Genomic DNA, 15,771 nt, shown 5'->3' with positions numbered 1-15,771 from the left:
CCTTGCAGCGAATAAAATTAAGTATCTAAAGACAGATGAATGATAATAAAGTAAAGTTACTGAAGACAAAATATATTATAATAAAGTAAAGTTACTTTACTTTTTTTATCATTTATCTGTCTTTAGTTACTTTACTTTATTGTCATATATTTGTCTTTAGTTACTTTACTTTATTATTATTTATCTTTAATTCCTTCACATTATTATTATTTATCTGTCTTTAGTTACTTTACTTTATTATCATTAATCTGTCTTTAGACGTCTGTCTATAGACTACCATGATGTTGAAAAAGAATTTAAATATGATGTTTTCCCACGTTTGTTTATGATAAACAAGACGTGATTTCTGCTTTTATTGGACAACACGAATGCAGACCCACATACTGTATATAAATATTGTTTTATTGTTGATTAATATGCATTGAAACTACTCAGTTAGAAGAATAAAAAACATATTATGTGCTTGTGATCAAATAGCATAAAGAACAATTATACAACAATACACAAACACCTGGTCTCAGGTCTGACGTTTTTTAATCGGTGGATGAAAGTATCTACTCCAGAAACTACTGTACTTAACAATTCAAGAGAGGTTTGTTTACTTATATTCATTTTTTAGGTAAATTTACATTTAATACAACAGCTTTATCGTAACAGCTATATTTACTAGTTAATTAGCAGATTAAAATGCTATTTATAAATTACTTTTACTTTGGAAATGACTGATGTCTTCTGTACTTTTATACGTAACTTTATTGTGTTATTACTAAATTTAACTCAACTAAAATCTTTTCAATTGGTTTCATCTATGCAAGGACGTGTTTCTATACAGTCAAGAGTGAGTTTATTATTTCATCTGCTTACTAAAATTGCATTTTGATGAATAAAAAACAAAAGTATAAATAAAAGTCAGACAGCATCCCATTTAAAATATTTTATTGATAAACATACACTTGCTATAAAAGAACCGAGCGCTCTGTTCCTCTGAATGATGAAGACGCTGTCGGGTGTTCAGATAGAGGCGATGACAAAGGAGAGAGGCGTTCAGCAACACTTGTGATAGAGGCAGACGAGGAGAGGTTACAGGACATTAGTGAAAATGTCGTTCTGTGGGAGAATAATTAACAGGGAAGCAGCAAATCACGTTGTGTCATTGGTTTAGCTCGTTGGAGGTGGTGGAAGAGAGCAGCAGGTGATAAGGAGATCCATTTAAAATGTGTTTTGCTGGTATGGAACTGTGCTTCAAGTTTAATCACACGTTGCATACATACTTATACATGCATGATTTCATACACGCACACACACACACGCACACGCACACACACACATGTGCCGAGACCCAGAGGTCCGCGTGAGTGTTAACTACTCATACACTAGCCCTCGCATTCATTACATAAGGCACTTATTCGGATGCGGTAAGTCTATGAGAATAAAGAATGGCTAAAACATCTTAAAGGGAAAAATATTTAAAAATCCAAAGAACAACAAGTATATAATCAATAACATGCATTCTCATTCCAGTAAAATTAATTATAAAGACAAAAAAAAAGCTTGTGTAAGTTAGCCAGCTTTCCCCTAAACAATTCAAAAAATATCATGATGATATACAACATAGAAGAGGAAAGTTAAAGTCACGCTAACTCCGTCTGAGCAATACTCACAATAACTTATATATGTTCTTCTTTCATGCAAAACTGTAAACACGAAACCCAAAGAGAACGAGAAGGTATGATGATGATGATGATGATGATGATGATGATGAATAAGGCATTATAATGTCAAGCTACTTCAGGTTTTCCAACCCGAACCAGTGAAATGATCAGTGCAGAAGCAGGAGTTAATGAAACCAGAGCGTGATGTGTAGTTTTTAGCGTAACATGTTAAGCTTGTGACAACAGATCCTTATTTTAGTGTCTTAACTGTGCCAAGTATGGATGTGCAAGAGGTCTAAACACACTGATTTCTCCATGCCACACACACTAAAATGTGATATACATGTACTGTTACTGTAATAAGCACATCCACACACACTGTGCTGTATGTACATGAGATGCTGTGTCGCTCAGTCCACATGTTAGTCCAGGTTTTGCTCTCGCTAGCGTCCATAAAGCTTTTTTCGTGCATTTCAGGAAAAAGACGATGATTCCAAGAGTTTTCCAGAATATTCCAGGATGTCCAGGATGTTAGCGAATTCTTCTCTGTCCAATCAAAGACGAGGATAGTGAGGGGTTCCAGTTCAAATGCAGGTATTCATAGTGTGGTGGGCTGACCTCTGCCTGCAGACAAACACAAGGAAATGTGTGAAAGTCTGCGCTCGTAACTATTAAATGTAACGTTATTAAATTGTTAATTGTTGTTTGATCTAATTCTTGTCGGGAGCCACTTTGATGGAAGATGCCGGATCGATGTCAACATACAGCGCAGGCATCAACACTTTCCTTCCCTTTAATGAGTCAACGCTGCTACAACACGACACTGTAGCAGATAAATATGAAGACAATAGCAGCAATAATGTACAATCACTATACATGAAGACGTGGCTCGCTTTCTAAGTAAAGGAGCAAAATGATCAAGATCCAAATTTGGATCCCCGACACTTGTGCTGAGGGAATTGCTGCGTTCGAGTGCAATGGGAAGTCCGAAGTTTCGGACCTCCAACTAGGCAAAGTGCACTGGAATGCCTGTCAAAGTGGAACCTCCTTCTAGTGAATTCAGGGTAGGTTGATCTCTCCCCGAATTTGATAGAAGGAGGCTACACTTTTACAGGCATTCAAGAGCACTTAACCTTGTTGGAGGTCAGAAACTTTGGAATTCCCATTGCATTTGAACGCAGCATGTCCCTCAGCACCTGTGTTGGGGGAACGTCAGGTCGGGCAGATGAAGAGGGTGGGACTTTGGAGGGAATCGCTGTGAGGCATGCAAGAAAGATAAGAATTGCCTTAAAACCTACTCATACTTCATAATCCTTTATCACCACAATAACCAGCTAGTTGCCAAACTCTTGCATGTGGGGTAAACATGTGCAAGCCCCTCTTTATTTTAAGTAGATAAATGTCATTAATGGGGCTCACTTCTAATGTAAGACCACATTTCTGTTTGTGTGTGTGTGTGTGTGTGTGTGTGTGTGTGTGTGTGTTCTCACCGCGAGATGCAATATAGCACTCATGACAGCTCAGGTGTCCGTTACGAATCCGTACGTCAGTCCCTGCAGTGGCGTCACCCAGCTGCCCTTCACACCCTCCACACTGAGGGAGAGAAATACAGCTGACTATTAACATTACACACACATCTTGTACTTAATTGTGATGGAGCACACATGCTTTAGTAAACTTTGCTGCTTCTGCGTAAAGTAAAATAAAGTATAAAGATTAGTGTGTGTGGGTACTAGAATAACACAGTACTTTGAAACACTGAATGTGGAAAAACAGTCCCAGTGTATCGATGATCATGGCGGCTCCTTTTCCCAACGGCTGAGAACAACCAGAACAAAGTCTCTTCCCACTAACACACCTACGCACAAACACACACACACACACACATACAGGAGGAGGAAAACGAACATTAAAGCATTTTGATGCAATTATAAATTGCATTTTCTTTCACACATGTAGTTTTGGGCTCACTTCATTACCTGGTGGGTGACGGAGGCTGAGGTGAGGAAGGGGAGGGCAGCTGTTTGGCTGTTACAGCGTCATGTGATTCAGACCTGTGGTTAAAAAAAATAAATATATGCATCTGTAACATGTTTGTAACACATTTATCGCTGTTTATACATAAGAGAAGTCTGTTTCTGAAATAACAGAAAGACAACAACAACAACAACTTCACATACATTCAGGACAAACATGCAGCAACATTGGACAACCCTAAAATACACAAAGGTGCACGAGAGCGCCCTGGCAAACCTTTTAACGATATGTGGCTGGTTTAGCTGAGGGTTGCGATCCAGAGAGGACGTCTTCCACATTTCCAGTTTCTTCGAAGGTTCGCCATCACATGCAGAATCTACAAAAATAAAACATCCTAAAACAGTCTTCTATCACAGAAACTCTGAGGATTACATGCTTGAACTGAGACTGTGGACAGCTCCTGCACATGAGTGTGTATTACAGCGTGCATCTCACCCTGGAAAAAATGCAGCTTGGATGCATGCTGATCTTCGTTCCCTTCTCCTCTTTGGCCGTTTTGCTGGAGAGGCACGTTTCCTCCTTCTATCTTGTTGTTTTCTGGAGCTGATGAAGCCGTCCCCGTCTGGACCGACTGCTGGTTTAACGAGCCGATGGGATTTAATGGTGTTACAGTCTCCTCCAGGATTTTTCTCTCCTGTAAGAAGTAAGCACAAAATGAATACACAACGCACAAGACATACGAAAGCATCGAGTGGTGCTTTTGATTTCGTGTGTGTGTGTGAGCGTACCTCCTCATTGTGCTTTCGTTCCTCCTCCTGCACCTCTAGCTGTGCTTTCTCCCACTCCTTCTTCAGCTTCTCCTGTTCTCTCTGGTATTGCTCCTGCAGAGAAACACTGTACATGTTAAACACTGTAAGCACAAAAAAACCCACACATATGACACACACATAAACACATGTATACACACATCCAGAACATCCATTGCTGTCTGTTTTCTGCTGAACATTCATGGTGCCATGCACATACACACCATTTCACCAGTGTACCTGTAGGAGGCGCTCCTGCTCCTGTTGCCAACTTTCCAGGCGTTTACGTTCCTCATTGGGGTCCCAGACCCAGTGATTAACACGTTTAGCCAAGTTCAACATGGGGGTCTCAATCTACCCAGACCCGACCGACATTCACGCGCACACACACACACACACACAAACACGTATACGGACCAAAAGGGACAGAAAGAGAGGAAAAGTGAGAGGACACGTTTGACTACAGCGACTACTGGAGACGAAGGGTCAGGACAGGGTCAAATTTAAGAATAAGGGAGAAACAGAAAAAACTAGCTGGAGCTGCTGAGAGATACTCACAGTGACACTGCTCTCCTCAAGCCCCTCTGTGGTAGAGAAAGACACACACAAGGTATATGACTCTTGATGCACTTACGCACACAACATTTACAAGGAGTTAGAAGTAGACATACAGCTTAAAACAAGGACACAGAGCTAAACAGAGATGGGTAAAATAAAACTTTAGAGATACTATTATGTTAATACAGTAGGTGAAAAGATGCATATGTAGATAAATAAATATAAAAAGGAACAATGGCAACATACAATGCCTATGTACAAGTCAAGTGTGTCTGTAAATTGTAATCAAAAGTGGTATGCTGAAAGAAAAGCTAAGGAATATCTGCATGGAATTATGCAGTAAATGATACTTTATAATTTACGGTGTTACCTGTGACAGTGGGAGAATAATCTTGCATGCTGTTTGGTGATGTAGCTGGCTGCACTCTTTTCTCTTCCACTGGACTGCCAGAAAACACCGCCGTACCATTGACCTGAAAGTCAAATATCCAACCAAATTCATGAACTGGCAAGTGGATCTAAGATTATTTTGTCTCTATTTGTATTTATGTATAATTATAAAAAAAATAAAAGAATGTACCATGCTGCTGTCGTTGATCAAGTGCAAATCACTTTAATTATTGCTGACCAGTTTCATGTCCCAAATAAACCCTCGTTATTTCCATTTTTTAATTGATATTTTGACTGTTTTCTCTTCACGCAGTTGCTGGTTTCAGTTCATAAAAACTAATATTAAAATCTACCTGAGGAGACCTTTTCATAGGACATCCATCACAGTGGCTAATGTCTCTCCACTGTGAGATATACCTTCTCTCTTCTTTAAGAAATTATATAAACTTCCTCAACAAAGATTGAACCACAACCAAATGTTCTTTTGTACTTTTGGTTTTTTAACCTTCTGAGGAAGGTAAAACATGTAACTGGTTCCTGGTTTGTGCAATAGCTGTGTATGGTTGTAAGTAGCACTGCATTTCTTTTTTTATGTCTGCTGTATGTTGTATTCATTGTTTTTTTTACTGCAGTTTGGACTCTAAGGTGCATGGACACATTCAAGTTGATCCTATTCCCTTCTCGCGCCTTTCTGTTTGTGCTCTCACTTTGAGACAATAAAGATGAAGAACATCAATGGCAGATTCTTAACCGCAACATTTGAATGCAATGTGTTAACTAAACTCCTGATATAATTGTTTAACAGCACACATGTTTGCTTTCAGTTTGTCTCCTGGGTTTCATTTTCCACTAACAGCTCGTGGATGGTAAGAATTGACAGCTGATGCTTGTGTCTCAGGTGTCAAGGCTTTCCATAAACACTTGAATGCATCTGAATGGAAAATTCACAAGTACAGTTCCCACTTATTTCCATGCAGTGATGACACAACAGAGCAAAGACAACACCATTTTCACTGTGATGGATCACAATTCACACGCCACTAGGACATTTCTGAAGGTTATTCCTCATAGTGTATTAAAAATAATTGAAACCTATGTTTGCCTGGAAGGTTAGAAAAATATATATTAATACAAAAGAAACCATCTAAAAACAACAGCGTTCTTTTTGAAAAGGATCAGCAGTAAAGTAAAGCATGCATTACTTGTTTGAAATGGACAAACCCACGAGAAACAAAGGTATTTGGTCCTTAAACATGAACATGTTGGCATTACCTGTCCATTGCTTTGGCTAACTGGCTGATGTGGCTCCACATGTGTGAGCTCCGTCACAATGGTTGTCGTGATGGTACAGTTTCGGCCTCCGATCAGGGAGCTGATGGCAGAGCCTAAAGACGTGGTCGTTCTTTCTGTCTGTAACGGTGGCGTCTGCTCCACCTTCTCCTGATTGGTCACAATCTGCTCTGAGGGAACAACTTCCTCCATCTGTTTGTAGGGAACCTCTTTCTCCGTCTGTTTGACGGGAACCTCTTTCTCCGTCTGTTTGGAGGGAACCTCTTTCTCCGTCTGTTTGGAGGGAACCTCTTTCTCCGTCTGTTTGGAGGGAACAACTTTCTCTATCTGTTTGGAGGGAACCTCTTTCTCCGTCTGTTTGGGGGGAACCTCTTTCTCCGTCTGCTCTGAGGGAACCTCTTTCTCCGTCTGTTTGGAGGGAACCTCTTTCTCCGTCTGTTTGAAGGGAACAACTTTCTCCGTCTGCTCTGGGGGAACGTTTTTCTTCGTCTGCTCTGAGGGAACATCTTTCTCCGTCTGTTTAGATGGAACGTTTTTCTCCGTCTGCTCTGAGGGAACGTCTTTCTCCGTCTGTTTAGAGGGAACGTTTTTCTCCGTCTGCTCATAGGGAACGTCTCTGACCTCCAGTGACGAGTGCCGAGCAGATGTAGGTGGAATGGAAACAGACAAATCTTCAGTCGTCTCTCCATTCACTCGCACCAACCCGTCCATCTGAGTGGGACAAATGCACAGAAGCCAGGATTACAAGGATAGTCTATTTTTCTTATTTAGTGAGAGTACCTCACATTCATGAATGTCATTTTTATATCTGCAGGTATTTTAAAGGTATGGTAAAAGTATTGCCTTGTCTAGCCCAGTGGATGTTTAAGGGATCAGTTGCAGCTAATTAAACATCTTTTACAATCACTTTGATTTATTATTGTTCTTTTGTTCCTTCCTAAGAAATGTCTTTAAAAATGAACGATACTTATATTTTTGTTTGGGACAAAGATTATATTTCGTATCCACAAAATTCTGGAATATGCAGCGAAAACCGACAGTGATTACAGCATAAAAAGATAAATCAATGTTTTTATCTTCTTATAAAATGGTTCAGGTTCCACTTGGAGGAGCGGAGTTATTTTGTGACCATTGGTAGCTATCAATCAAAATTGAATTGAATCTTAGGTCATTTGTGGCTTCTAACATCTCCTGCTGTCACAATAATCTCCTGCTGTCACAATAATCAAATGTTTTCTTATTTTTTTCTGTCTTTCTATATATGTGTATATGTGCAAAAAGCTAAAAATGAAATAAAACCACAGATAAAAGCAGAGAATATGGTGGACCACGTGAGCAGCAACCAAAAGCCAAAGATCTGGGAACTAGTATGTAAGTTTACATATTTGTATTAATCCACCATTTAACGTGGATCAGATGTTTGACCTTGACATATTTCTTTGTCAACAGAGAAATTATCAACACTAATATCACATCATGTTGTTCAGTAAGATGAGCGTTGATACTTGTTGCCACTGAATAAGCTTTACATGAATAAACACACCTTCAAACTAAATTTAGAGAACTGAAAACAGCATCTATGTCACTGGGTAAGAAGTTAAATAGATATAGCTTCCTAAATACAACAAACACCTTCTTTGATTCAAGCATGTGGTCGGGCATTGGAGGAATAATGAAGTATCAGATGATGCTGACTGGTGTGACCGACTGATATGGAGCTCTCACCTTGACAGGTTTGTGTCCAGACTGTGTGCTCTTGGGCTGGCAGTAGGGCTTGGCTGCTAGCAGGGGGACAGGTCTGGGAGCTACAGATGGAGGGGAGGGGAGTGTGTGTACAGACTGTGTGGTGTGAGGCTGCACCTGTGCAATCTGAGGCGGAGTGTGTTTGGTTTGAGGCTTTGCGTCTCTTGTAATCGGTTGTTTTTGTTGTGTGGTTGGAGATTCTGTCGGTTTGGATTGAGGTTCATTCAGTTCTAGTGAGCGAGGTGGCACGTTTTCTGAGTTTGTGGCCGGGCTGAGGGCGCTGCCAGGCGTCGGGGAGACAGAAACTGAGGTCTCTTGTTGAGCAGTAATATCCGTGCCCAGCTCTTTACGTTCTGTGTGCCTCTGGTCTTTTATAACAGGTGGTTCTGTTATGTTGTGCGGAGGATCTGATGTTTTAGACTCATTAACAGGTGATGTTGTTTTGTGCTCCTTGTCCACGCGATTGAGGTCCAATTTGGGACTTCCAGTGGATCTGGGTAGTTTTAGGCTGTCCAGTGTTGCGTCACTGATGGTGAAGCGAAGAGCGTAACGCTGTAAAACCATGGCAGCCTCTTCTGGAGTGGCTGCATTCCTGTAGGCGTCACACAACTCTGCCTCTCTGCGCTCTCTGGAAAAGAGAAGGAAGTGGAGAGAAACATGGAATTTGATGTTTAGGTAGATAGATAGATAGATAGATAGATAGATAGATAGATAGATAGATAGATAGACGGATAGATAAATAGATAGATAGCTTTATTAATAACTAGTTATGTTTTCTCAATATCATCCTTACTTCTCCTCCACAATCTCTTTATAGGTCTTAATGCTTTTCCTCTTGTTGCTGTCACTTCCCTCTTCCTTCATCCTTTTCTCCATCCTCTTCCTCTCTTCCTCTTTCTTGATCAGTTCCTGTGACGCGCTGCGACGCCGATTCTTCCAGCGAGCCAAATCCTGCCACAGTATCAAAAAGTGGACAAACGGGAACGTTATTTCAGGATGTTGTAGTTATTTGAATAAGATGGACATTATGTTATGTATCTTTTACTATAATGGACCAGTCACACTCAATTTAAATGCCATACTGTAAGTCTCTTACGTTTTGCCAGTGGTCGTCATCTTCTTGAAAGTTGTTGTACTGCTCGTGCATACGCTCGTATCGTGATTGGCTCAGTTGTGGTAACTGTCCCACCTCTTCCTCGTTAAGCATGTCGCCCATGCTCACACTCCTATAGAGAAGAACAACATTTTGTATAAATTACTGAATCCCTTGACCCGACATATGCACTTTGTCCGATTTGGCTCTGGAAAACAGAAAATGTTTATTTTTAATAAACGTTCGTCGTTCACTTACGATTACGCAGTAATGTTAAAAAAAAAAAAGGGAGGTGAAAAGCCTCCTTTCACAATGAATACATAATGCAGACAAAGATGGTCGATGGTATGATATGAACCCAAAGCAAGACAAACTTAAACACAACCAACAACAGTCCACTAAACATAAATATCACATGATCATTCTTATTGTTCTTTCATGTATGTACGTGGATTCATATTAGTTGTGTATGTGCTGCCCCACACCCTCACACAGTAACACAAATATGTTACTGTTTCAATTAAACAAGCAACTGAGCAAACATAACAAACATATTTTGGCAAGACAAACACATTTATTCAACTTAATACTGACTATCATACTAGACTACTATGAATTATTTTTAAAGAAGCAAAAAAATGCAAACAAAATGACATTCAAAGTAAAACTTAAAAGTAAAAGATGATAATAAAAAGCTGGATGTTATAAATGAGTCATGACGTGATGATGAGCATAACGTTAGCAGGTTTTTGGACTGTACTTTTGAAACTGAACGTGCATAGTGTGTATATATCGTCATCATGCAGAAGCTCATCCAGGTTCACGCCGAAAGACTTACTCAGTTTCCTGAGACATAAAAGCAACTCGCCGGCTCATCCTAAAACAATAACAGAATAAAGTGAATGAGAGGAAACAGCAGGTGAGGGAATGGACAACAGCATTGATGCTAATGTCACACTTCAGACTGGAGAAGGGAAGGTGAAGTGATGAAGACACAAAAAGAACATCTCACATGATGGGAGGTAGATCATCGTCATCCAGCCAGAAAGGTTTCTTTCTCGGTTGCTCGTTTACGTCCTTCTTTTTCTCTTCCACCTTTTCCTCAACTCTTTCTTTCACACTTTGCTTTTTCAGCTCTGTTTCCACTTCACAAGTCTGTGCATCCGCAGGACTGAGAGCAGAAGTCAGCGATGGAGAAGAGAGGTGCTCGGTCACATCTGTGACGGAGGTGTTAAGGATTGTCATGTTCCCCTTTTCTTTTCTCTCCTCCTCCTTCCTCTCCCTCAGCCTCACACATTCAGGGAGGATCGGGGCTTTGGACAACGGAGCCTGAGGTTCTGCTGCCACGGTGACAATGCTGCTAAAATCCAGTGAGAAGGCCAAGATTACCAGGAAATACAACTCAATGGGTAAATCAAGACTGCATCACAGACAACAAAGGAAGCGACTGCTCTGCTCTGTTTGCAGAAACTGTTAACCACGCCTGAGCACACAGCCACAACACAGCAACAGTGTCACCCGCATTACAAAAAATAAAATAAAAAAAGCATTACTTACATTTTATGGTATCTAGTCATGCAGTCATCTGCCTCCACCCCAAAACAATATAATGTAGGTGAATATAATTTGGTTTGTGGTGCTCAAAACATTGAAAAGTCTATCAAATTCAAAAGCTTTTGGTTTGGATAATTTACAAATCTCACTGTGATAAGTTTTCATTGGAACTACTTTTACTGAAGATATAGTCCCTAAGAAAACTACGGACAGCTAATTGTGTAGATTATTGAGAGGGGACATTTTTTATAGACTGAATGTGTCAACCCTGTTTACTTGTGTCTTGGGCTTTAGTAATCTCTAAAAGGCAGACATTTCAGAACCTGGATATCTATTTGGCTAGATAACACTTCAGGTAAGTGGGGAAATCTGTGCTTTTGACAACACTTTTTTTTTAACTATTTTTCAACTCTTTGATTCCTAATAATTTCCTTTGAAGTTTTGTGAGTAAAAGTGTATTATTCGTTTTTTTTTTAGTGTCTAATGACTTCAGGCAAATATACAATTCAACATTTGTGGATAAAAAAAAGAGTTCAGTAATAAATGGTGAATGAATACTTATATTATATACTTAATACTGCAGTTATTTCAAAGACCTTTTTATTTTCCCGATAACTTTTACAAAACGACAGTTCTTAGTTAAATAAGGACATTATTAGCAAATGACTTTGAGTTATTTTGGAATTATTTCTTTAATTTGGGTGAATTAACGCAAGAGTTTCAAACACAAGAGAGCTTTTTCTCCCCCCTGGATTTATACCACTTTAAATACAAAGACAAAAAACAGCTGCTCCATACTCAACTAAAACCGAACAACCAAAGTCATGCCAAACAAAGCCAAGGTTAAACCTCACCAAACCAAAACAAAAAGGGCAGATAAGTTCAAACCAAGCACAAACTTTGCTAAGCCGTAAGACAACCAGAACCCCAAGAATACGACCACAACAGCAAATCAAAGTCGACCAGTTCTTTCATGTACAAATAATACAAATGAAACCGCATCAGACATCCATCTGCAGGCACTGAAACATGCTGGCATGGAACCAAAACAACAACATGGCGAAGTCAGGATCAACTATAAATCACCCAAAGAGGCTTATTAATGTTAGTAAAGCAGGTCATTTCACTTATGATCTAACCTTCCTCCTTGCCAGTCAAATATGCTTTGTTAGTGGCAGTCGTTGGTCCACACCATAATCTCCTCATTCAAACGCAGAAAATACCTTTCACAAGCCATCTTCTCTGTGAATTTAGGTCTGCTGTGCAGCGGCTTCATTGCAGACACTGGGGCGATGTTATATTTAACTGATCCAGGTACTGGCAGGAACTGGTTGAGGGACTGGTTTGTTCTGACTGCACTCGGTTTTTGGAATGATCTGGTCCTTCGAGCCATCATATCGTCCTTCTCCAGGTCGGGCACAGGCTCATTGTCATCATACTCATCCTCATCATCATCATATTCACGTTCGCGTTGAGACGTTGCTCGGATTACAGTCCTGTCAGGGTGTGGTTCAGGTGTTTCCATGGGGACTCCGGGTTGCTGTTGCTCCACTCTACGAGAAAAACTCCTATAATTGAAATGACTTAACATTCAAGCTGGAGAATCTCTTGATGTAAACCACACCGAGCGTGTTAGTGCCTCCTCACGCTGTTAGACACAATAATCTCAGCCCACCTGACGTTCAGTTTCTTGCTCCTGTCTGCCTGCACTTCCCTTTTGTTCCGCGGAGCAGCATCAGTGGTGACCTCCCCTTGTGTGCAGCGCTTGGTGCTGGGTAGAGGCAGGAAACGGTTGTAAGCCGCAGTGCTTTGTTTATGGAAAACTCCTGTCCTCCTCGCCATCATGTCATCTTTGCGGAGATCTGGGATCCTCTCCTCTTCCTCCTCATCCTCCTCCTCTGTTCTCCGTTCATACTGAGCCAGACGTGCATCCAGCTCTGCAAGAGTAGGAGGGGTTTCAGGGCTGCAGGGTGGGAGGTCAGCGAAGGAAGGGGTGGTTCGACTGAGACCAGCTCCATTTACCTGGCTGTGAGAGCAGCACATAAAGCTCAAACCGCAGCATGAGCGATGAATACTATGTCCTTAAAATCCAGGAGTGAACATGCAGAAATGCAGGCCATAGGAGCTCACTAAGAGTACAGAATACAGACTGTAACAAAGATAATATTTCAAACTTAGAACCATTCAAGAGTGTGTCTTCACAGCAAATGAACAGGGGTTAGAAAAAAAACATGCAAAACTGATGCAAATTTACAAAAACAAACTAAAAAGACCATGTGATGACGTTCACCTGCTCGGGGACTACACATGGAAAGTAGCTAGTGGCTGAATCTGGTACAAAGCATGTCTTCTCTTTTTTGTACACTGACCCTGATGTACATAAACTTAATAAACTAAACTGAAACATTTGAAGCTCTTTTACCATCATGTGTAATGTGATAACCTCCATCTATGTGTTGTGTTTTATAGAACATTTCTGAGACACATATCAGAATTGAACAGATAATATCTCAGGAGAAAAAGGTTCACACCAACCAGGATTTTTGAGGCTGATATGTTAGACAATTTTTTTTAAATTTTACATTAAAACACAAAAATATTTTTGATATTAATAGCCAAAATTTGCCAACATGCCAGTGCTCTCTCATCAAACGCCCACTGTAATGTCTTTGATATTTCCCTTCTGCAACTTTTTTACCTATACTGTATTTGCCATTACTGATATACCTGCAATAAGCTAATATCAGCTAAAGACCGGCCGTCAATTTATCTAGTTCTACTTGTCGTGCAGCATGTACATGCATGTGAGTGTGTGCTTTTGTACTCATTTTAAAACTACAAGCAAACCAGCACAATTCAGAGAGGTGCATCCAAACTACCTAATTTACTAATTAAAGTAGGCCTGAAATGTAAATCATTTTCCAAAATGACATTGACAAGCAGTTCAAATCAACCCATTCATAAGTTGTGGAACAGAAAGGAACCTATTTATTCCTCCAAAAAGCCCAAACTAATGCAAGAGACTTTGGATTCACGCCTCAGTTGTCTTGTATTTGGCCTCATCCATACCTGCGTTCCCGCTCTGAAAGCTGGGAGCCCAGGCCAATGGTAGGCATGGCTACGGTTGCCTTGGAAAGGAGTCGTCTTAGCAACTCCGTCTCCTCCCCTTCACTTGACGTGACTGTGTCTATTGGCTGCTCGATCTCAGTCACGCCCCCAAAGGTCACAACTTTGCTGTGACCCCGTGCAGCTTTTGCCGATCCGCTGAAAGGACTTCCATAATTTTTCTCCAGACAAGCCTGACACACAGGGGCCGGGCTGGCCTCACTGTAGATACAGTCTCACAATTGAAGACAGGCATACAAACACATCCACGCACACACAACAGCAACCAGCAAAAGAGCAGGGGAAAAGAAATCATGAGCAACCAGAGAGGATCAGACTGTGAAGACAAAGGAAGGATGAGGTGGAAATGATGAATCAGACAGGAAGTGTGGATGGAGAGAAGAGGACAAAGCATGGGGTTTTGAACTTAAATCCCTTCAACACATACGTTCATTCACACCATACACACCAAGCTTTTTATCTACTCTAGGTAGCCACATTTTCCTGGTAACTGCTGCTCCTCTGGGAACACAAAAAACTCTTTATCCTATCTAATGACATCAGCGCAGAGACAGAAAAACAAAGCCCAAGCCGTGCTCACAGCCAACAGTCGCCTCTCTTTTGGTCGCACACACAGAGTCTCACACACACCGGCCAACTCCCTGCTCTGTTTCAATGCCTGTCAAAGAAGACTGAAGAGGCCTGAAGTGCTCAATAGTGAGGAGAATAAACAAGCAGATGAGAACATGGAGAGCAACAGAGAAAAGAAGAGGAGCGGAAATCTAAGTAGATGTATAGCTGCTTATAAAATAATACAAGAGGCTAAAGTGATGAAATGAGTGTTTCTAAAAGTAACAAACTCTCACATCTGAGAAGTAGTGTTTGTTTGAGGGATTTGTGGATAAATAGGTTGACATTTTAGAAAATACAATTATTTGCTCTCTTGCTAAGAGTTAGATGAGAAGATTGATACCACCTTTGTGTCTCTAGAGTAAATATAAAGCTACAGCCAGGAGCCTGTTAGCTTAGCACAAAGACTGGAAACTGGGAAACTCACTAACGCTCTGACTAGTCAACGCATTATATCTCTGGAACTTAACACTATAACTAGAAGCACACACGCACACACACACACACACACACACACACACAGACACACACAGACACACACACACACACACACACACACACACACACACACACACACACACGCGCACACACACATATTCTCTCAGTCATTATCAAACCACACACTTGAAATACAGCAGCATAAGTGCTTTGTACTGCATGTGTGCTGAAACAGAGAGAGTGTGTTTGGCACCTGGGATCAGTCATCTTGAGTCTCTCCCACTTCTGCATATCTGCCTGGCTCATGGAGGCAGAAACAAAGCTCATTGGTCCTTCCCTGTGAGGGAGGGGCTTACTCTGAGCTCGCCTACGAGCCAGGTCATCCTTCTGCTTATTAGGCGTCATCTTAACCTTCCCCTCTTCTCCCTCTTCCTCCCAATCCTCCTCTTCCTCTTGGCGAGGGGCGGAGTTTAGGAAAGGGTTGTCTCTGCGTGTTATGATGTCAGGGACTGCTTCTTTCTCACTGTCCAATCAC

The 15,771-nt window shown here is 40.9% G+C and overlaps 1 protein-coding gene across 7 annotated transcripts in view; it reads right to left on the bottom strand.

The window, feature by feature from the left end:
- Positions 1 to 926: 926 nt before the first annotated feature.
- The window catches only part of LOC310961680 (uncharacterized protein), a 28,404-nt gene continuing 13,559 nt past the window's right edge, over positions 927 to 15,771 (bottom strand). For 2 of the 7 annotated variants that reach the window (XM_083933847.1, XM_083933853.1), the window contains 20 exons: positions 15,490 to 15,759; positions 14,133 to 14,390; positions 12,739 to 13,089; positions 12,287 to 12,616; positions 10,522 to 10,869; positions 10,348 to 10,386; positions 9,513 to 9,642; positions 9,210 to 9,373; positions 8,399 to 9,044; positions 6,656 to 7,384; positions 5,364 to 5,466; positions 4,994 to 5,019; positions 4,676 to 4,789; positions 4,418 to 4,510; positions 4,125 to 4,323; positions 3,906 to 4,005; positions 3,632 to 3,706; positions 3,402 to 3,510; positions 3,143 to 3,245; positions 927 to 2,276 (listed from right to left, as the gene is read on the bottom strand). In XM_083933847.1, the coding sequence (XP_083789973.1) occupies positions 2,251 to 2,276; positions 3,143 to 3,245; positions 3,402 to 3,510; positions 3,632 to 3,706; positions 3,906 to 4,005; positions 4,125 to 4,323; positions 4,418 to 4,510; positions 4,676 to 4,789; positions 4,994 to 5,019; positions 5,364 to 5,466; positions 6,656 to 7,384; positions 8,399 to 9,044; positions 9,210 to 9,373; positions 9,513 to 9,642; positions 10,348 to 10,386; positions 10,522 to 10,869; positions 12,287 to 12,616; positions 12,739 to 13,089; positions 14,133 to 14,390; positions 15,490 to 15,759 (4,213 nt within the window). In that variant the 3' untranslated portion in view covers positions 927 to 2,250. The remainder of the gene's footprint in view (positions 2,277 to 3,142; positions 3,246 to 3,401; positions 3,511 to 3,631; positions 3,707 to 3,905; positions 4,006 to 4,124; positions 4,324 to 4,417; positions 4,511 to 4,675; positions 4,790 to 4,993; positions 5,020 to 5,363; positions 5,467 to 6,655; positions 7,385 to 8,398; positions 9,045 to 9,209; positions 9,374 to 9,512; positions 9,643 to 10,347; positions 10,387 to 10,521; positions 10,870 to 12,286; positions 12,617 to 12,738; positions 13,090 to 14,132; positions 14,391 to 15,489; positions 15,760 to 15,771) is intronic. The other 5 variants (XM_083933852.1, XM_083933849.1, XM_083933848.1 and 2 more) reach the window with 5 other exon arrangements.

This window comes from Echiichthys vipera (genome assembly GCF_963691815.1).
Source record: "Echiichthys vipera genome assembly, chromosome: 2".
Lineage (NCBI taxonomy): Eukaryota > Metazoa > Chordata > Actinopteri > Perciformes > Trachinidae > Echiichthys > Echiichthys vipera.
Note: the sequence above shows the minus strand (reverse complement) of the source record. Positions and strands in the feature narration are given on the sequence as shown.